Raw genomic sequence first — 21,113 nt, forward strand, 5'->3', positions numbered from 1 at the left:
TACCTACCCGAGCGAGAAGGTTGGCGTGGGCACCGTTCGACGCGCGATTAAATTTGCTAATTAGACGTCATTGTCCGTTTTTCGCTCACGGCACTCCTTCCCACCTTAAATTCAGGGTAATTCTGAAAATTCGCAAAAAAACGCATTTTTTTCGCATTCAAGTGCGAAAACGGCTGACATAAAAAAATCCATAGAAACAGCGGATCCCAGGGCGTTTTAGCCCGTCTGTGCGCTACAATTTCCCGGGTAGACTCGATTTTTCCGATTTTTTTTGGCGGTATGGCGGCCCTCCAAAGGGTGAAAAAACCGGTTTTTTTTGAGAAATTACATTGCAAAAAGTCAAAAATCGAAAAAAGTACATCCAGAGAGTTGTGCGCCTTTGCGAGACGCGTCCGAATCACCATAGGACCATGGGTCGCATTCCCATAGCAAAAAAGCCTTAGGCTTTTGCGATTTATGCAAAACGACCTTCCAATGCTTTTCTTATGGGAGAACGGGCGAGCAGACGCCGGCGGCCGCCGCGGCCGTTCCCGTGGTCGGATTTTCGTTTTTCGCACACCAAAATGAAGCTAATTTTTGGGCCGATTTTTCCAGGGGTCGCCCACACCCGCCGCGGCCGAATTGCCGATTTTTCGGCAAAAATCATTTCTTATGGGATTTAACATGGGTTTTCGCTCGACGCGAATCGGGTCGCTCCAGGCGGGCCCACGGCGGCCCACCTGCGGTCCAACGGCCGAAATTCGTCACCCGCGGCCGAATTCGGCCGGCCGCTGATGAAATAAGCATAGATCGCGGGGTTCCGGGGGATTTTATTAACACGCGGCGCCTCCGAGTTTCGTCCGTCGCTTCGTCAACTCGCGCCCTGTGTTATTCTTATGGGGGAAAAAAGCAAACGCGCGATGCCGCCGCGGCCGTTCTACTGGACGGATTTTCGTTTTTTAAAAAGCAAAATGAACCTAATTTTTGGGCCGATTTTTCAAGGGGTCGCCCGGCCCCGCCGGGGTCGAATTGCCGATTTTTCCGCTAAAATTTTTTCTTATGGAATTTAACATGGGTTTTCGCTCGGCTCGAATCGGGTCGCTCGAGGCGGGCCCACCCGCGGTCCCCGGGGCCGAAATTCGTCACCCGCGGCCGAATTTGGCCCACGGCGGTGGTGAAATGCATAAATGGGTGTTTCTTCACAATTTTTATGCGAATTCTCGGCTTATGGGATTTTACATGTGTTTGCGCTCGGCAAGGGTCGGAACGGCCGCCGCGGGCCCCCGACGGCCCCCACTGACCCCACGAGGTGAAATTAGGCCCTGGCGGCCTAATTCCGCCCGCGGCGGATGCAAAATGCATGAATCGCGGGGTTCCGAGGTTTAACATTAAAATGCGGCGCGTCCGAGTTTCGTCCGACGATTTGATAACTCGCGGCCTGTGTTATTCTTATGGGGCAAAATAGCAAACGCGCGAGGCCGCCGCGCGCGTTCTACTGGACGGATTTTCGATTTTTAAAAAACATAATGAAGCTAATTTTTGGGCGGATTTTTCAAGGGGTCGCCCGGGCCCGCCGAGGCCGAGTTGCCGATTTTTCAGCAAAAAATTCGGCTCAAGGGATTTAACACGCGTTTTCGCTCGCGATGAGACGCACTGATCGCCGCTGGCCCAAGGCGGCCCCCCAGTGGCCCCCGAGCCGAAATTCATAACCCGCGGCCGAATAAGGTCAATTGCGGTTGGAAAATACATAAAGAGTTAGAGTCAGCAGAATTTTTAAAATAAATTGACACGGTGGAACTTTCCGCTGCTTTCACCAACGCGCCCGTGTTAATTTTTTGTTTCAGATTTTTCAAAGCACATTTCTACTGATTTGCATTTACATTGAAAAAAATATGCGCACAATTTATTCCCCCGTGTCATACAATTGCACGCGCCATCTCTGACCACCATGGGGTGATCCAAATTTAATTTTAAACTTTTTTTACTAATTCAATTCAAATGGCACGGCCGTCTTTCCCGTGGTCGCGGCAAAGACGCGCGCGTTCCAATGTGTTTCCCGCGGGTTAAAATCACACGCGCTACGATGCTGCTACAGGGTGCTCCAAAGCTAACTATTAAATTTTTTTCAAACTTTCCAATTAATTACGCTGTACAATTAATGGGCATTTCTTACGTAAATTAAGGATCATGGCCCATTCTAGGGTGTTCCAAAGTTAACATGCTAATTTTTTATGGGCAAAAAAATATTTATGACCAAGGGTTTCATATCGGTTTTGCAAGTGCTAAGGGGCCAATTGCCCAGTATAGGGAGCTCCAAAACAAAACCAATAAAATTTTGTAAGACTTTCAAGTACATTAACATCGTGGGGCTTGCGAGGGGTTTCAAGGTTCATGAGGGAAGGTTGCCCAGTATAGGGTGTTCCAAAACAAACTATGAAAATTTCTCAGGGGCGTTTCAGTAAATTACAAGCGACGATTTCACGAGGGGTTCGCATGTAAATCACGGGTAATTATTAGGTAAAGGGTGTTCCAAAATGGGCCTCAAAATCTTTTTAAGAGGTTTCAAATAAATTGTGCCCTACGGTTTCACGCGGCATCTGCAAGAAAATAAGGGTTAGTTATCCACTATAGGGTGTTCCAAAGCGAACTTTAACAAAATTTAAAAGCTTAAAAGCGATATACAACCACGAGGGTTCCATGCGCGTTTCGCAAGTTCACGCGGAAGGGCTGACGTCGCTAGGGTGTTCCAATGCTGACTTTGAGGACTTTTCATTCCTTTGAAGGAGACATGCTTTTAAGGGTTCCACAAGGGTGTGCAATTAAATAAGGGGTAATTATCCAGTACAGGGTGTTCCAAAATGAACATTGGAAATTTTTTAAGGGGCACGCGAGTACGTTGAAACCAAGGATCTTTCGATGGGTAACCAAGTCAAGGAGGGGTAATTCCCCGGTCTAGGGTGTTCCAAAGCAAACTTTGAAATCTTTTGAAAGTTTTCAAGGCTTTTACAAACCAAGGGGTCCACGCGGGTTCCCCAAGGCCCCGGGTTGAATGCCCACTACAGGGTGTTCCAATGATGACTCTGTTGGTTTTTTATTTCATTCAAGATAACTTTCTCCCGAGGGTTTCCCGCGCGGTTTGCAGGTTCCCGCGGGTTGTGGCGCCTGTGTAGGGTGTTCCAATGCCAACTTTGAGGGGGTTTTGATTACTTTGGAGACGACTACCCCCCCCCCCTAGTTTCCCGCGCTTTTTGCACCAAGCCGACGCTTCGTTAACTCCTACGGAGGGTTCGTTGGCGTAAACTCTGGCCGATTTCGCAACTTTCTGGCCAATTCGACTCGCGCGGGTTTCCCGCGCGTTCCCTGACCTTCCACCCTTCAACTTATTGCCTATAGAGTGTTCCAAATTGATTCTTTACGCTGATTTTTACCTTTTTTTCTCGTTTTTCTCGTTTTAAACCTTATTTTCTTTCTTTTTCTCCGATTTAATTAAAATTTAAAATTAAAAAGTAAAATTAAAAATGGAGTCCCACAACAACATTCCGAAAATGCTTGCGTTTAACGCAAGCGCTTTAGCGCTTGTTTTTATAATAATGATGAAAGCTAAAAGTTTTACGTATTTATTTGAGAGAAAATTCATTATATTGTATGTGATTGCAAATTAAAAAATTGTAATTTGTGGAAATAATAATATATTAATTACTGTTACTTTATGTAATACTATATTTTCAAACAGAAGAAAATTGGTATTATCGGATACTTCTCTTGCATTAACTCGATATTGAAAAATTTTATGGAGTAATTTTCTGGCTGCTGTTATTTTTCTTTATGACTTTTTCGCAACACATTTTGCTCCCTCATTCAATTAATTAAAGTCAGCCTGTGTGGCGCGCGGTCTATTGGAAAGCAGGCGTGACAGTGGCGCGACAAAGGAGAGCTGTCGATGGACAATGTCGGGCTCGCTTGGAACCAAAGCAATATATGCTGGGATCAAGAGAGGCACCAACCTCGCGACCAGACTCGATTTGCGCTCACCAATTTAATCAAACAATCAATCAATCAGCCGTTCAATCAGGTCGACTATGTTGACGCGAATCAGCAGCACAAACTCCATACTTTGAAAAATTTCAAAAAAATTAATTGCTAAAAAACCTATGAGAGTAAAATACATTAAAATTGTATATATATAGAAAGTAAATATTCTGGAAATAATCACTATACGCATTGGTAGAAAGTCTTTTAATGTTTTTAATTCACTCCTTAATTTATTGAAACAATTCAATATTAATTAAGAGGCTTCATTTTTAATTATTTTGTGGCCTTTTTTAAATTTTTTGCAATTTTTTTTTGCCAAAATTTAATTTAGTTGCACATTAATTTTAAATTAATTTCATAAGTAATCTTAACAGAATTTGATTTTAATAATAAATTAATTCAATTTTAAAGACGATCAAAATTGCGAACCTTTAGAAAGCAAGAGCTTGTTTTATTGCATGTTCATGGCAATTGATATGGTAATTAGATCGGCCGCGGACAATGAAAGCGCTGATTGGAGGCCGAGATAGTGCATGGGTTTCGACCTTTGACCCGGTCTGCCACGCACACCAAGTGCAATTAGGTTATCCAGCTGCGCGTTGTTTGATGCCCCTGTGCGCTATGCAGCCCGCAGCAGCTCTTTGTGACGCGATGCTTCACTCGCCGGCCGGCCAACAGGCCGTCATCCAGCAGCAGGAAATTAACAATTTGCAAGAGCAGGCCAAATTAACTTGTGTGGAGCAAGCGAGTTGAAAGAGACTCGGCTAGAAAAGGCGAACCGATTAAATTGGCCGAGATTGCTTTTTTACCCCCGTGGCCCAGTAAAAAGTGGAGGGACGCACCGCTCTATATAAATAATAAGGCAGAGGGGTGTGATTGAAAAAGCTTCACGCTTTAACGTTCAAATTTAAATTCCTGACTTTGCGTGCGGCCAATCAAAATCAGACATTGCTATTGTGATTAATTTGAAATAGAGATACTTTTATCTAGGGTTTGTTTAGCATAAGATGGAAAAATATAATTCAAAAGTCTCTAATAATGTTTATAAATTTATTTACTACATATACAAACTGAGGTGTTTTTTTTTTATTAAAATTTAAAATTATATATATAATTATAAAAATATATATATATATATATATATATATATATATATATATTTTCATTCCCCCCTCCACTGAAATTTCCAATTTAACACCGCTGTGTCTCATCTTACAATGAGAGTAAAACTGTTGCTTATACACAGCCAAAACTTTTACATCAAACAAGAAGAGTGCACATTAGTTATACAATTATTTAAAAGATAATTCGGGCATTTAAAATTTATGGTAATTAAAATTCATGTTAATGAGATTTAAACGATTTAAAAAATTATTTATTAAAAATACAAATTATAATTTATTTTGCAAAATCATGTACTGAAATTAGAGGAGCTTTTGTTATTTTTTATATTATTATTGAGGCAAAAGATAGATCTTGAATCTCTTTACTTCTACTAAATGTATAAAATGAATATAACAACAAAGGATTATACATGAACTAATGTAAAAAGATTTTTACTACAATTTTTCTTAAGTTTATCAGCCGAAATCAAATAAAGGTCACAAATATTTAACATATGGTGCTTACGCAGCGCCATGTTCAATGAGCATGTGCTTTGATAGGGTTGGTCGATATACTAATTCTTTGCAAACTCCACATTTCACTGTATTCTGGCAGTTAAATTTTGTCTTTTGCTGGTGTTCTCTGAAATTCTTAAGCAGGAAAAAACTCAAATTACACTTTTCACACTTATAATTTTTGTCGATGAGGTCGTGCTTCATCGATAGGTGATTTTTCATATTATCCCTGCCCCAATATTCTGCACTACAGTGGCCACACCTATATTTATAACTGAGGTGAATACTTTTAAAATGCCTTTGGTGACCAATAACTGACAAAAACGAGCTGGGGCAGAGTTTGCACTGAAATATTTCCCTGTTAGTTTTGTCGATAACACACTTGTACATTTTTCGTTTGTACCTTCTAAACAAAAAGTTAGAATTCTGAGACACAGCTTTGAAATTATGGCTGTGGTGTTTCTGTTTGTGACTCTTGAGCAAACCACGGCAATTAAAATCAAGCTCACATTTCAAGCATTTAACTGCAGTGGTATGTTGAGCAAAAGACAGCATTAAAACTTCTGTATTGCAATGAAGGCATGTTTTAAAATTATGTCTGGTATAAACATGCCTTCTGTAGCCAAGATCGCTTACAAAAGTGGAAGGGCACTTTTCACACTGAATTAATTTTACCCCTATTTGGTGCACAGTTGCCAAATGATTAGACAAATTGATGCCACATGGAGCTTTGAACGCACACTCTGAACATTTAAAAATTAGGCGTTTTTCTAAATTTCTGTGCTTTTCCTTCGTGTGAACTTCCAGCTCCTCCTTTGTCAAGAAATAAATTACACAATTTGGCACTTTACATCTAATAGCAATTTTGGAATGATTTTCTCGCATGTGCGTGTATAAATTTCGCAGCTGCAAGTTCCTTTTTGGGCAATAAATGCAGTCCATGATTCTTTTTACTTTTGGTTTTAAGTGAACCTCTTTAATGTGGGCATCTCTAAGCTTGTAGCTTTTGTAGTAAGTGACACAATGTTTATTGTAGTTGCATCTAATCGCAATATCCGCATGATTTCTTTTTATATGATAAAATAACTGTTTAAAAGTTTTCCTGCAGTATACACATTTTTGTCCGCGGTTTTCTTCTTTCAAAACCGACTCTTCGCTCTCTGGATTGTTAAGTTTTATCTTCTCCAATGACACCCAACTCTGTTGCACAAGACCCTCTAAAAATTAGAATCTAGTAAAATGTAATAAAAATTGTAAAAGAAAACTCACTTGAGTATGTTTCAAACAAAATCTTATTGTTTCCTGGATCAACAGAAGGCCACCATTGAAGATCATTATTTCCATTTGAATTTTGAGCTTCATTCTCAAATTGAAATCTGAAAAATTTGATTAGTTGAATATTCAATAAAAAAAAAAATTAATACTTTGCGTCCCAAACGCAGAAACAGCAAAAGAAGTCGTCGTCCTTCACTCCGCCGGTCAAAGTTGTGCCCAAGTTGACCAAACACCACTTGGTCAGCTTGTCCAAGTCCAACTCTGTCGCCCGATGGCCGCCGTCGGCCGCTGGCCGCTCGCAAAGACGGCACAATTCAGGACGCATATGTGATGTTTTTGTTTACATCTACCTTGCTGCTTGCTTGCATTGTTAGATTTCTTAATCCTCCAGGGCTTGTTGCTCCAGGGCAATCTCCAGGGGCTCCAGGTTGCAGGTGGTGATTCGATGATGTTACGAGCAGAGGGAGCTCTTTTAATTGGTTTGGTTGAACGGCGCGAAAGCAGCATGGACGTGCATGGACGTTTGTTTCCACAAGTTAGCTACGCCTCAGTCTAGCTGCAGCTAGTGCAGCTGCACAAATTGTGAAATGGAATTGATTTGTAAAAGAAAACGAGCTATGCCTGTAGTAAGATTCAGCATTTAAGATTCCATTACAATTTTAAATAAATGCAATTTTAGCAGATTAGCAGATAGTATTTTTGAATTACTGGGATCTTCACTGCCGCAACAATTAATTGAATAATTATTGAATAGGAACAAACTATTTTTTTCAGTGATAATTGTTATTACCGTATTTCAAAATTAATTTTTGTACAAACATAAAAACAAGACCCTATTTTCTTAAAAAATAGAAAAAGGATTCTAGGTTTCACTCTAAATTTTTCTTATAAATTTCACATAACAAAATTATAATTATTTGTGCGGTTCAGGATACAATTTTTTAATTAAGTTTTCCCCTATAAATCATTTTTTGTTGTTAAGTTTTCGGAGTATAACGCAAATAAATCATTGAATTTATTTAATTTTAAAAGTTGTCGTTGTAGTTTAATCACAAAGAAAATTATTCTATTCGCTCAGGTCAGGAGTTGGCAATAACATTTTTCTTTTCAAACCAAAAAATATTTAGAGTTTGCATGCCAAATTAGCTGGTGCTAAGAGGAAGATAAAAATAATGCATGAGAATTTCTACTTAAGAAATGCTGGTGCTACAGGATTTAAAATGAACTGATGCATAAAATTTCCTACTTCATCAGATATTTATTACACACAGTCATGTTATGTACAAATGATTTTTGTATTGAAATTTATTGGCTCGCAAATTTCACTGTGATTGATTACAATTTTTTGATGAAACACAAATTTTCAATTTAAAATTTAAATAGCTCACGATGCTTTGGAAATGCCATGTTTAATGAACATGTGTGTGGGCAGAGATGGTCGATAAATCAATTCATTGCACATTTCACATTTAACTTTATTCTCGCAGTTAAATTTTGTCTTTTGCTGGTGTTCCCTGAAATTCTTAAACATGAAAAAACTCAAATTACACTTTTCACACTTGTACTTTTTGTCAATGAGGTTGTGCTTCATCGAAAGGTGATTTTTCATATTATAACTGTGCCAATATTCTGCACTGCAGTGGTCACACCTGTATATATGACTGAGGTGAATACTTTGAACGTGCCTTTGATGACCATTAACGGTCAAAAAAGAGGAGGGGCAGAGTTTACACTGAAATATTTTCCTGTTACCTTTGTCAACAACACACTTGAACATTTTTCGTTTGTACCTTCTAAACAAATATTGAGAATTCTGAGACAAAACTTTGAAATTACGGCTGTGGTGTTCCTGTTTGTGAATCTTGAGCAAACCACGGCAGTTAAAATTAAGCTCACATTTCAAGCATTCAACCGCAGTAGTATGTTGATCAAAAGACAGCCCTAAAACTTCTGTATTGCAATGAAAGCATTTTTTAAAATTATGTCTGGAATAAACATGATTTCTGTAGCCAAGATCGCTTACAAAAGTCGAAGGGCACTTTTCACACTGAATTAATTTTACCCCTATTTGGTGCACCGTGGCCAAATGATTAGACAAAGTGACGTTACATGGAGCTTTGAACGCACACTCTGAACATTTAAATTTATGGTTTTTATTTAAATTTCTGTGCTTTTCTTGCATGTGAACTTCCAACTCGACCTTTGATAAAAAATATGATACACAATACGGAACTTTACACCTAATGGCAATTTCGGAATGATTTTCTCGCATGTGCATGTATAAATCTCTCAGCTTCAAGTTCTTTTTCGAGCAGTAAATGCAGTCCATGATTCTTTTTACTTTTGGCTTTAAATGAACCTGTTTAATGTGGGCATCTCTAAGATTGTAGCTTTTAAAATAATTGGCACAATTTCTATGGAAGTTGCATTTGATTGCAATATCTGCATGCCAAGTATTTATATGATGATACATGCTTCTAATATTCTTATTACAGTAAACACATTTTTTTCCAGAGCCGCGATCCTGATTCAAATTTGATTCTTCGCCCTTTTCATTGTTTAGTTTTATCTTCTCCAATGACACCCAACTCTGTTGCACAAGCCCCTCTAAAAATTTAGATTTTAGTAAAATGTATTAAAATTAAAAATAACAAAAACTCACTCGAGGATGCTTCGAACAGAATCCTATCTTTTCCGGTATCAAACTGCGTCCACCATTGAAGATCATTATTTTGAGCTTCATTCTCAAATTGAAATCTAAAAAAATGGATTATAATAGTTGAATTTTTAATAAAAGAGAAATAATATTCTTACTTTGCGTCCCAAACGCAGAAACAGCAAAAGAGGTCGTCGCCCTTCACTCCGCCGGTCAAAGTTGTGCCCAAGTTGACCAAACACCACTTGGTCAGCTTTTCCAAGTCCAACTCTGTCGCCCGAAGGCCGCCGTCGGCCGCAGGCCGCTCGCAAAGACGGCACAACTCTGGAGGCATGTGTGATGTTTATGTTTACATTACCTTTCAGCCCTTTCCCCTCTCAGATTGCACTTAGCTGCAGTAGCTGCAGTTGCAGGTGAGTCCGTGAAGTTATAAGCAGAGGGAGCTCTTTTGGTTTGGTTGAAAAGCGCGAAAGCAGCATGCGTGTTAGTTTCAACAAGTTAGCGACGCCTCAGTCACTCTAGCTGCACAATAGTGAAATGCATAGACATATGGATTTGTAAAAGAAAACGAGCCATGTTTGTAAGATATAGAATTGAAGTTTTTATTACAATTTTTAAATAAATGCAGTTTTAGCAGCAGTTTTTAAGAAGCGCAATAATTCTTGAATTACTGGCAGGATCTTCATCTAGTGACTGCCGCAACAAATTAATTTAACTAATTTTAATGGATCAAACTGTTTAACCTTTTTTTAGGATAATTGGTATTTCATCAAAATAAATTTTTGTAAATAAGAAAACAAGACCGTTTCTTATAATGTAGAAATTAAGGTTTTTAGTTTTCACTTAAATTTATTTTCATAAATATATTTTATATTACAAAATTACAGCTTTGTCAGCGGTTCAGAATGCAATTTTTTTATTAAGTCTTTGTCACAATATTCTTTTTTTCTTGTTAAATTATCCGTGTTTTAACACAAATAAATCATTAAATTTATTTAATTTTATAAGATTACATAGTAGTTTCTTCTCAAAGAAAATGAGTCTATTCTCCCAGGTCTGAAGTTGCCAATTAGATTTTTTTTTAAATTTAATAAGGCGATTTGTATGCTAATTGTAAGTTGAGAAAAAATGCTGGTGCTTAGAGAAGGATAAAAAATAATGCACAAGGATTTCTACTTTGACTGATATTTGTTATGATTTTTTTTTTTATTCTCCATTCGATACAGTCATGTCATGAATACAGCATAAAAAACTATACAGAAAAAGTACAGAAAAAGCTGAAAATACATTTTAAAAGAGACATACTGTTAGGGGTGAAGGGTGAATGGAGAAATGGCTTTTCGTTGGCAAACAACTTGCTAAAGCACAGGACCCTCTCCTTCGAAAGAGAGCGTACCGGCCGCTAGAGCCATCAAACATATCATGTTATTTACATTTAAATGATTTATATAATTAAGATCTTGATTGATTCAAATTTCACTGCGCTAGGCCGTGCTCCAAAAAGACATGCTTTGACAACAAATCTCTATTAATAAATTTTTTACAAGTAGCACATTCGATTTCATTTTTGCAGTTGAATTGTGTTTTGAGGTTGTGCTCCTTTAAGTTTTTCTGGAGGAAAAAACTCATTTTACAATTTTGGCAATGATACCTCCCATCAATCAAATTATGCTTCGTTGCCAGGTGGTTTCTAATGTTTGATTTATGCGTATACACCGCATCACAGTGAGCACATTTAAATATTTGTAGTGATCGGTGCTCACTTTTAATGTGAGCTGTAAGAAAATGGTAGTCAAAACCACTGCGGGTCACAAAGGTGCGAAGGCACATATTGCACTGAAGTTTCTTTTGGCTTTGGTCATCTACATAACTAAACATTTTTTTCAGCACAACTTCCGACTTGTGAGAAAATTCTTTGGTTTTGCAGCAAGCAAATTGAAGTTTGTGCACATTCAACAAACCTCGACAATTAAATTCAGCGTTACATTTTAAGCACTTAACGGCAGTGGTATGTTGAGAAAAAGACAGCATTAAAATTTCTGTATTGCAATGAAGACATTTTTTAAAGTTATGTCTTGTATGAGCATGTCTTTTGTAGCCAAGATCGCTTACAAAAGTGGCTGGGCACTTTTCACACTGAATTAATTTTACCCCTATTTGGTGCACAGTTGCCAAATGATTAGACAAATTGATGCCACATGGAGCTTTGAACGCACACTCTGAACATTTAAAAATAAGGCGTTTTTCTAAATTTCTGTGCTTTTCCTTCGTGTGAACTTCCAATTCAGCCTTTGATAAAAAATATGATACACAATACGGAACTTTACACCTAATAGCAATTTCGGAATGATTTTCTTTTATGTGTGTGTATAATAATCGCAGTTTTAAGTTCTTTTTCGGGCAGTAAATGCAGTCCATGATTCTTTTTACTTTTGGTTTCATGTGAACTTCTTTAATGTGGGCATCTCTAAGCTTGAAGCTTTTGAAGTAAGTGGAACAACATTTATTGTAGTTGCATCTAATCGCAATATCCGCATGCTTTCTTTTTATATGATAAAATAAGGATTTAAAAGTTTTCCTGCAGTATACACATTTTTGTCCGGGGTTTTCTTCTTTCAAATCCGACTCTTCCTTCTCTGGATTGTTAAGTTTTATCTTCTCCAATGACACCCAACTCTGTTGCACGAGACCCTCTAAAAAATTTAAACATAAAAAACATTAAAAAAGAAAATGAATAACACTCACTCGAGTATGCTTCAAACAGAATCTTATTGTTTCCTGGATCAACAGAAGGCCACCATTGAAGATCATTATTTCCATTTGAATTTAGAGCTTCATTCTCAAATTGAAATCTAAAAAATTTGATTAGTTGAATTTTCAATAAACAAAATAATATTCTTACTTTGCGTCCCAAACGCAGAAACAGCAAAAGAGGTCGTCGTCCTTCACTCCGCCGGTCAAAGTTGTGCCCAAGTTGAGCAAACACCACTTGGTCAGCTTGTCCAAGTCCAACTCTGTCGCCCAATGGCCGCCGTCGGCCGCTGGCCGCTCGCAAAGACGGCACAACTCGGGACGCATCGCACGTGTATGACGACCAAGAAGTATAAAATTTATACTTCTTGATGACGACTGATGTTTTGTTTTTTTGTTTACTTTACAAACCTTACGTTCTGGTTGCGGCTACGAGGGGGCCGGCGGAGAGGGAGCTCTTTGCTTGGATTCAGTTGAGAGGCGCGAAAGAAGTATGTTTCTTTCCAAAAGGCAGGGAAATTGGCGCCTCAATTTTGTGCCTCTATTCCATTTTATATTAACACCAATTTATTTATGTTTATCTTAAAATAGAAATATTTTCTTTAATTGAAAACTCAACAATTTCAAGATGTTCTAAAAATAAAATTTACTTTAGCTAGGAATTTGTTAAGCAGTTTAATCTAATTAAAAAGATAACTATACTTATATTCCAGCGATGTTTTTTTTTTTTAAAGAATTTAATGATTTTAAAGATTTTTTTGTTGTGACTAAATTAGCAAAGAAGTAAGTAAATTGTTATCTAACAAATGGCAGCATAGTTTCTATTAAAGCCAAATTCTTCTCAGACTTATAAAATAAATTTTATTACCTGGATTACTACAGATTTTTAATTTGATTTACAGTCAGCAGGGCAGGGAATAATTAGGGGGTTATATAATGTAACGATCGAAAAAGCATAATATAGAAACAGAAAGGTTAGGGTTTCATATCAAACCCTTATTAATTGCAAAAGATTGATTTTTTTAATAAATTTAAATATAACGAATTGTTAATAAAAGATTAGCAAAATTCCATTGGAATTTTTTTTGTACGTATTTAATTAATTTTTTTGCTTTAAATATTAACGCAGCTTCTGATTAAAATTTTTTGCAACTTCGTCTAGTTTGATCTTTTGTTATATATTCTTTTTTTTTTAATTTTACACGCTTTTGAAAGGAATTAGTTTATTGCAAAAGTATTCAAAAATTAATCTCATGATTTGGCCAAAAATTTGAAATACTTGATGGAGACCTAATTGATATCAATTGCACAAAAACCTTCTTAATCTCATTGGTAGTGAAGTGGACAGAGCCGAGCAAATTGGTATCAAGGTTCGACCACGGCCATTAGTCGTAAAGAGCCTCTTTTGCTCTTCCTTTCAAAGCTGATTTTATTACACGCTGCGAACAAACAGGTTGAGCGAGTGCGCGCACCTGTTGGTAGAAGATTTACAATCCTTCGCACCCGTATTTATTATACCTTTTCATTACTCGTACCGCCACATGAAACGCAACAATTGAGCTTTGTGCAAATTCGACGGACTTTGCAAATATTATATTGTCGACGAAATCAGAAGCACGAATTTGGTTTGCATGCCGGTGATTTATCCTGATGGCCCGCGCGGTTGCGTCACTCTGCCCGAAAGCTAGGTCAAGCCGAAGAAGCTCTCTTGGGAGCACATTTCGTATTCTTTCTCCCTCGTTACCAATTGCACAATCATCTTTGCACGTATTAATAATATCGCACCAGTCGAAGATGATTCTCGTTTTTCGCGGCTGATTGATCGCCGCTCGTTTTCCGCCGCCAACTAATAACCACTCGAGCAGCGAGCGATTTGCTCTTTTTTTCATTCACAAGTGGAATGCTTACGTGCCCGCAGCACGGATCCCTTTTCACCCAATTGAATCGTCTCGTTGATTTTGCATAATGCCTCTTGATCAATTGGCCTCCGATTTGGTTAGAGTAATTGCGAAATTTCTACTAGTCGTTTGATTGATGGTCCGTTTGTTGTCCCTAAATGGACAGAGGTCGCGTTTTTCAAGGAGAAAATGGGAGCTGCACGCATTTTGTTTGCTATTCATTTTTGTTGAACTAAAAAGTTGATACCTTAATTTTCTGTCTTGATCATTTACAGCCCAGGTGACGTAAATGAGAATAAGACAATATATATTTTATGGTTGTATAATTATCAAATTTTTTTAAAATTTATTCTTTAACCAAAATATAAGACGGCACTAATAAAAAATCTGGAAATTTAAAATTAAATATAAAAAATTGCAATAATTAAAAATTTTTGTTTCCATCTACAAACAATAAAATTGTAAGAACTTAAAATGGAAATATTTTATGAAATTTAATATATAATTAAAAAAAAAATTAAAGTTAACAAGATTTTACTCAAAAAATGCTGTACGAGTTATTTACAATATTATTTACAAAGACCCATTGTCCAAATAAAAGCAAACTAAAAATAGAAGTTAAATGATCTATTCACCAGCAAAAAATAAAAATTATTTGACGTTTTACTTACAATACAGCTCCCGTGCTACTATAGTTGAAACCATATATGCTTTATAGTTATTTTTGATAAAAAAAAAATCCTGCACATTTGCACAAACAAAAAGGTCTGCTCACATTTCGTCTGAGTTGCGAAATAATGTGCAATTAATGACATTTCTCATTACTTGCAAACGCAGCAAATGTATACTTGGTGTTAATCAATCTTCTGTAATTTTGGCACGAGGTATAATTTCTCGCGGCAGCTTTGCAAATTTGTCAGATTTTATCTCATTTATCATTTTGGGAATCGGCAACGCGGGACTAAGATAATTGCACAGTTTGAAATTAATTTCACCTCATTTACGCACTAGTTAATTTTAATTATAATTATTTTCAAAACAGTCAAATTAGGTTGTGATAAAATTTTCAATTAATTTGAAAAAAAAGTGGTAGGAAAAAATAAACCACATGAGACTGATTTAAGAAAAATTTAATTTGAAGTCAAATTGTTTTGAAGAATATTTAAAGGCTACAAATTTAATAACTCAAAATTTTAAATGGATGTGTAACAAAAATAAGAGAGAATTGTTTTCCATTATAAATTTGGAAGGTTGGGAATCAATATTCAAGTGTACTAGTTTAATTTTATTCATTGCAGTCCTATTTTTTTGTATAATACTTTTTTATCGTCGTTCCATTCCAACTTTTTTGCAAATAAAAGTCCCCAGTTTTATGAAAAATGACTGCTTTTTTCACCCCGTTTGCTTCACACCGAGCGCATCCGTCGAGCAATTCGACTATGCTCTCTGGCTCGAGTTATGCCAAATTTTTCACGCTCACTGGAAGTGCGGCCAATTGGTACACAACACACAGGCGTGGTCACGGCGCGGTATGCAACCCGCTAGGTCGTGGTGACACTCGGCTTGCATGCTCCACTTGCCGCAGGGGCACGGATACGTTTCGTGTGCACGAACGGAAAATTCCTCTCTGCGGCTTTTTGCGACTCGGCGATGTGTTATTATGCTACTGTTTATTATTCACGAGGGGCTTTGTAATTAACCCTGACAAGTAGAGCGGAAGTTTTGTTTGACACGCCGGAGAGCAGCGCTAATCTGAAAGTCCGAAGTGGGGATTAATTAATCAATTGCAAATTTGATATGCAAGGAAATCCTTAGGAAAATTTTAAACATTTTATCAATTTGATGAAAAAACATTTTGGATGAAAAATTAATCAATTTGAATTTAGCCAATTGTTTCACTCGAACGAATTTTAGGATTCAAGATGAAATTTTGAAATTATTATAAAAGTTTTATTTAATTTTTATTATTTTTTCATTTTAATCTAGTGGGAATTAATGGATTGATAATAATTGTAACTCTTTAATAATTGTTTAAAAAAATGAACAAAAACATCCATCAATGAAAACGAGTGTAAAGACCTCAATTTCTTGTGGGGACGGCGGCTTCGCCAACAATTCAAATAACTTTTTGAAAATTTTCCAACTTTTTGACATTTCTTTAACAAAATAAAACTAATTTAACTATAGAGCTCGCCATTAAAAAGCAGTAATTTATGTCTTGCAAATATGGAAAGATTTCTCAATGTATCAAAACAATAATTAATCAAGACCCTGATTAACGTCATCTCGATTTTGATTTATAGCTCCAAATTGGCCTTCAAGTTTATATCAAACATCCATTTATTTCGTAATCAGGATTTCGGGAGCATCTCTCTTTGGATTTTTTTTGGTGCACGTGCGTACGTTTCGATCCGCTGACCTATCCAACCTCATTACGCTCGGAATTCGCATTTGATCAAAGTGGATACTTCAAGCGTCTGCTGCTTTTATATTGCCCCATATCTGAATAATAGACCGATCTTCTCCGCTTCTGTCTGCTCTAGCTGGAAACCCACTCACCTTCTCATTACAAGAGCGGCGAGCACCTGCTCCTCTAATTTGTATGTGCATATTTTAATTAATGCTGAGCTGTCTTTCTCTAATCGTGCCCGGCATTAATTGTTATTACTTTCGAATTTGCAAATGAACTCAGAATCAATCAAGTGCGCCAACATGGCTTGGATTCATATGCGGTTGAAAAAAGGTGCAAGTCACGAAATGTTAGACTTTGACGAGTTTATATAGTTTAATACACTATTTAAAATGTTAGTTAATTTTATTTTTGTTTTAACCAGAAGTGAATTCAATAATAATCTATATAATACCCAACCAACGAAGCACATGAAAATGGTCTTGATAAATTTTTGTAAAACCATTTCATACTTATTCCAACTATTGCAACAGGTCACGGTAATTTAATTTATTTGTAATGCAATAATAAAATATAAATTAATTAAAAAATATGTTGTTTATCAAAAATATATAAAAGAAAATACTGCAAAAAATATAAAGTTTTATTTATCATATAATGTAAATAATTGGTTTTAATAAAAAAAAATTGTTCTTAATGTGGCAAAAATTAATTGATAAATAGTATGTATACAAAATTAAGTGCAAAAGTGTATAAATGTTATTGTCGTGTTTATAAACTGTTAATAAATGAATTTTTAATGTTTAAAAAATGTAAACTGAATATAGGTATAATGATGTTTTAATCTGAAAAGTTAAAAACTGATGAATAAGAGCAATTTTTGCGCAAATTTACCTGTATGGATATGAAGAGTTTGATTGATTGCGCCAAGCAAATGGAGCACAATTATACTAAACTCTCGCAAACATTTCAATGACGCAAAGAAGGTTGTCGGCGTCGTGCCTGCGTATAAAGAAAGTCGTTACCGTTTCTGCAGAGAAAAGTTAATTTTTGCACTATACTCTCGTTGCAACAGCTCAAGTCGTGCATTCAAATCAAGCAGAAATGATTACTTTTGACTTGGTTTTGGCCAAACTCAATCTTGCGGGCCGCGAATTATATAACGAGGAACAGCAATTATGAAAATAATGTATTATACAAGAGATGAGATCAGCGCGGACGGGTACTGCACAATCGACTTTCTGCGTCTGGCCGCCGTTAATGTGTGCGTTATATTTATTAACCTTGTTACCGCGAGGCGAGCACTTTCACCTCTTTCATTAATCTGACAGGCATCAAGCGAAGCAAGCGTTGGCGCGGGTGGATCCTCGATGGTCATTAATTTCACTCGGCGGCCATAAATTTCCGCGTTTAGCCTGTTTATTTGTTTTCAGCTAAATTATTACAAAATTAACACTTCTATATTGTGAAAAAAAACCATATTTAAATGGCTTTGGAGGAAACGACCAAGTTGTGCGTGTATAGTTGCAAACAAATATAATTAAACGGCGTCGAGCGGAATAAATGATATGTTGCAGTCAATGTAATTAGATTTTGCTCTTGATATTGCAAAACGTAATGATCCAAAGGTATTACAGCTGCATTCTATTCCGAGCATTGCGTTTTTTTTAGTTCTAATAACAGGCGCTCGCAAGTTGAGAGATGGATTGGCGATTAGACTACCTGAATCGTCTGCAATGAATATTTCGCAAGTAGTGTAATCAGCAGATCAAAACTTGATGAGTAAAATTGAAGAATCCGTCTGGTGAAAATTGAACTGTAATGGTTTTGTAACTGAAGAAGGTTGGCTTTTGTTGATTAAAAAATAAAATCAAATGAAAAAAGAAAATTGAATTTAAATTCATTATTTCATTAAAATATTATTAAATAATAAAATATGATAGCAATACATTTTTATATCCCGGTTCACTTTAAACATTTAACAAAACAAAAAGTTAAACAGCTCCTCAAAAATGAGTTTAAAATTAAAATATAAATATACGCTTTTGAAAGTAAATATTTTATTGATAATTAAAAAATCTAAATGATTTGTAAAGAGCAATTTTTTTATTATTTGTTATTCTATAACATAATTTCTTTTAGTTCCATTTAAGCCGACAGAAATAAAATTACTAATATATCATTACACGCCATGCTTTGATTGGTACAATTATTTTATTCGAGATGTTTCGTAGCAAGAAGATCCCGATCAATAATTGATTGAAGAAAAATTTGCACCTTCATTAAAACACACAATGCACTAATCACATTGCGAAACAATCCGTGCATAATATTTCGGCTCATAACTAATTACGAGATGAAACCTCACGCAAATTAATCACCCGCGTTGGAGCAGAAGCGCCAAGTCTCGCACCTGCAATCTCTTCACGCGGGCAAAGGTGCACGAAGATTAAATCTCCTTCTCTCGGCCATATTCAATCTGGAGCGAGTCTGACCATCCATTGCTGCGTGAAGAGTGTATTTGTGTGTGCAATATGAAAAGATGCGCGATGATCTAATTGTTGCCCCTTCCAAGAGATGAAGATGAGCTGGTATAAAAGGCCCGCCATGGACCGCAAAAGGCACATTCACTCTCGTTTCATCGTTTGCAAACAACAAACAAACGCTCATTCGGTGCGATCATGAAGTTATTTGTCGTGTTCAGTGCCATACTCTGCGTGGTAGCAGCTCAACAGGTAAGCAATTTCACCCTCAATTTATTACCCTATTGCTCAACACATAACTCACTAGAACAAATTTTCGTTTGTCTTACAAATGAATTTCATTTAAAATTAAATTTTTACATTTTTGATCATTAAAAATTATTAATTAAAATTTTATAAACATAATTACTATTTTTTTCCTCGAATGAAATTTAAAAAAAATAATTAACTGGATATTATTGCAGGGCTACCCTCGTGGTGGTCCCCAGCAGGGGTACTCCTCTGGTGGTCCCAACGGTGATAGATTCAGCTCAAGCAATTCCCAAAACGACCAGGGATTTAATGGATACCCCGATCGCGCTGATGATCAGGCCGGAGAGGAAGAAGTGGGCTCCATTCCCGGACGTCCCGGTGAGGATTACCCCATTTACGACACTGTTCCCGAGACTGCCTTCAAATGTGAGGAGCAAGAGTTCCCCGGATACTACGCCGACCCTGAAGCTCAATGCCAGGTTTGTTAAAAAAATTTAAAAAACTTTTGAAGATTCAGTTTATAAATCTACCCTTAAACTCTCAGGTCTTCCACATCTGCCAGACCGGTGGACAGATGGACAGCTTCCTGTGCCCCAACGGAACCCTCTTCAACCAGAAGTACCTGGTCTGCGACTGGTACTTCAACGTGGACTGCACCCAGGCCGAGAGTCTTTGGCGTGAAACCAACGAGGCCGTCGTCAACGCCATGAAGGAAGCCGACGAGCGCATCGCCCGCGAACGTGCCTCTCAGCAGGGTGGTTATGACTCCAACGCTCAGAGCATCGGTGGTGCCCAGAACGACTACGTCTCCAACGGTGGCTACCAGTACTCCAATGGAAACAGCAACAACCGCAACGGACAGTCCAACAACAGGAACGGCCAGCAGCAGTCCACCAACGGAAACCGCAACAACGGCGCTTCCACCCCTAGCAGGACTTACGGCACCCCCAGCACCTCCTTCAGCGCACCCTCCGCTGGCGCTCGCACCCCTAGCAGCACTTACGGCGCCCCCTCAACCTCTGGACGCAATGGTAATGGAAACGGCCGCACCAATGGCCGTGGCGCCACTTCTTCCATCCGCACTGGATCTGGTTTCGCTTCTGCCACTGCCAGCTACTCCTCCAACGGCCGCAATGGTGCTGCCCCCGCTGCCCCCAGCCAGCAATACGGAGCCCCCTCTCGTAACGGAAACACCCGCAACGGAAGCAGCCGCAACGGAAACAACCGCAATGGAAACGGCTACTCCAACGGCACCCCCAGCACCCAGTACGGAGTCCCCAATGGCAACGACCGTTTCGGATCTGCTCCCAGCGCCCAGTACGGCCCCCCTGACCGTGCCTCCAACGCCCTGGGTGCTCCCCTCACCCAGTACGATCCTCCCTCCGGCTCCGGAGACTCCTTCGGCTCTGCCCCCAGCACTCAGTATGGCGCCCCCAACGGCGGCTACTCTGATGACTTTTCTGCTCCCAGCTCGCAGTACGGTCCTCCCAGGGGCAACTCGCTTGATCGCTCCTACCTGCCCCCCTCAAAATAAACATGTGCTCATTGTGATGTTTATGTACATAAATGATGAAACATTAAATTATTGAATTAACAAAAGCAACAGAATATTTTCATTTATATCACATAAATCTCCGGCAAAAAAATTGGTACTTAAAATATTACTGATTATAAATTTAAGCTATCGCCTTATTATTTTAAAAATGAGTTATCTAATTTGTATTTAATCTCTTGGATCTATTTAGTCAAAATATTTTT

General features: G+C 37.7%; 5 protein-coding genes across 5 annotated transcripts in view; 2 read left to right on the plus strand and 3 right to left on the minus strand.

Annotated features, from left to right (window-relative positions):
- Positions 1 to 21,113, plus strand: part of LOC132200881 (ras-related and estrogen-regulated growth inhibitor-like protein) — a 128,556-nt gene that overhangs the window by 21,974 nt on the left and 85,469 nt on the right. The window lies entirely within an intron of this gene.
- On the minus strand, positions 5,188 to 7,318 carry LOC132200239 (zinc finger protein 423 homolog). Its single transcript, XM_059625564.1, has 3 exons — positions 7,055 to 7,318; positions 6,900 to 7,006; positions 5,188 to 6,847 (listed from the first exon to the last, which is right to left on the minus strand). Exons 1-3 carry the CDS (start codon positions 7,228 to 7,230, stop codon positions 5,637 to 5,639), a joined length of 1,494 nt encoding a protein of 497 aa, XP_059481547.1. The 5' UTR covers positions 7,231 to 7,318; the 3' UTR covers positions 5,188 to 5,636.
- On the minus strand, positions 8,136 to 9,941 carry LOC132200260 (zinc finger protein 197-like). The gene is made up of 3 exons (XM_059625594.1): positions 9,720 to 9,941; positions 9,568 to 9,662; positions 8,136 to 9,512 (listed from the first exon to the last, which is right to left on the minus strand). The coding sequence occupies exons 1-3, from the start codon at positions 9,893 to 9,895 to the stop codon at positions 8,290 to 8,292; spliced, it is 1,494 nt and encodes a 497-aa protein (XP_059481577.1). The 5' UTR covers positions 9,896 to 9,941; the 3' UTR covers positions 8,136 to 8,289.
- On the minus strand, positions 10,191 to 12,724 carry LOC132199976 (zinc finger protein 717-like). Its single transcript, XM_059625110.1, has 3 exons — positions 12,464 to 12,724; positions 12,307 to 12,413; positions 10,191 to 12,254 (listed from the first exon to the last, which is right to left on the minus strand). The coding sequence occupies exons 1-3, from the start codon at positions 12,637 to 12,639 to the stop codon at positions 11,038 to 11,040; spliced, it is 1,500 nt and encodes a 499-aa protein (XP_059481093.1). The 5' UTR covers positions 12,640 to 12,724; the 3' UTR covers positions 10,191 to 11,037.
- LOC132200459 (pro-resilin-like) lies at positions 19,247 to 20,952 on the plus strand. Its single transcript, XM_059625929.1, has 3 exons — positions 19,247 to 19,355; positions 19,568 to 19,834; positions 19,900 to 20,952. Exons 1-3 carry the CDS (start codon positions 19,302 to 19,304, stop codon positions 20,887 to 20,889), a joined length of 1,311 nt encoding a protein of 436 aa, XP_059481912.1. The 5' UTR covers positions 19,247 to 19,301; the 3' UTR covers positions 20,890 to 20,952.

The sequence above is a fragment of the Neocloeon triangulifer genome, unplaced genomic scaffold (assembly GCF_031216515.1).
Source record: "Neocloeon triangulifer isolate White Clay Creek 2 clone unplaced genomic scaffold, ASM3121651v1 ptg000014l, whole genome shotgun sequence".
Taxonomy (NCBI): Eukaryota; Metazoa; Arthropoda; class Insecta; order Ephemeroptera; family Baetidae; genus Neocloeon; species Neocloeon triangulifer.

Bases quoted from the DNA above. Each gene is read 5' to 3' on its own strand.
- LOC132200459 (XM_059625929.1), top strand. From the start codon at position 19,302: ATGAAGTTATTTGTCGTGTTCAGTGCCATACTCTGCGTGGTAGCAGCT. The intron at 19,356-19,567 runs GTAAGCAATTTC...ATATTATTGCAG, and splicing joins GCGTGGTAGCAGCTCAACAG to GGCTACCCTCGTGGTGGTCC. The intron at 19,835-19,899 runs GTTTGTTAAAAA...TTAAACTCTCAG, and splicing joins ACCCTGAAGCTCAATGCCAG to GTCTTCCACATCTGCCAGAC.
- LOC132200260 (XM_059625594.1), bottom strand. From the start codon at position 9,895: ATGCCTCCAGAGTTGTGCCGTCTTTGCGAGCGGCCTGCGGCCGACGGC. The intron at 9,663-9,719 runs GTAAGAATATTA...CCATTTTTTTAG, and splicing joins TTCTGCGTTTGGGACGCAAA to ATTTCAATTTGAGAATGAAG. The intron at 9,513-9,567 runs GTGAGTTTTTGT...CTAAATTTTTAG, and splicing joins TCTGTTCGAAGCATCCTCGA to AGGGGCTTGTGCAACAGAGT.
- LOC132199976 (XM_059625110.1), bottom strand. From the start codon at position 12,639: ATGCGTCCCGAGTTGTGCCGTCTTTGCGAGCGGCCAGCGGCCGACGGC. The intron at 12,414-12,463 runs GTAAGAATATTA...CAAATTTTTTAG, and splicing joins TTCTGCGTTTGGGACGCAAA to ATTTCAATTTGAGAATGAAG. The intron at 12,255-12,306 runs GTGAGTGTTATT...TAAATTTTTTAG, and splicing joins TCTGTTTGAAGCATACTCGA to AGGGTCTCGTGCAACAGAGT.
- LOC132200239 (XM_059625564.1), bottom strand. From the start codon at position 7,230: ATGCGTCCTGAATTGTGCCGTCTTTGCGAGCGGCCAGCGGCCGACGGC. The intron at 7,007-7,054 runs GTATTAATTTTT...CAAATTTTTCAG, and splicing joins TTCTGCGTTTGGGACGCAAA to ATTTCAATTTGAGAATGAAG. The intron at 6,848-6,899 runs GTGAGTTTTCTT...TCTAATTTTTAG, and splicing joins TTTGTTTGAAACATACTCAA to AGGGTCTTGTGCAACAGAGT.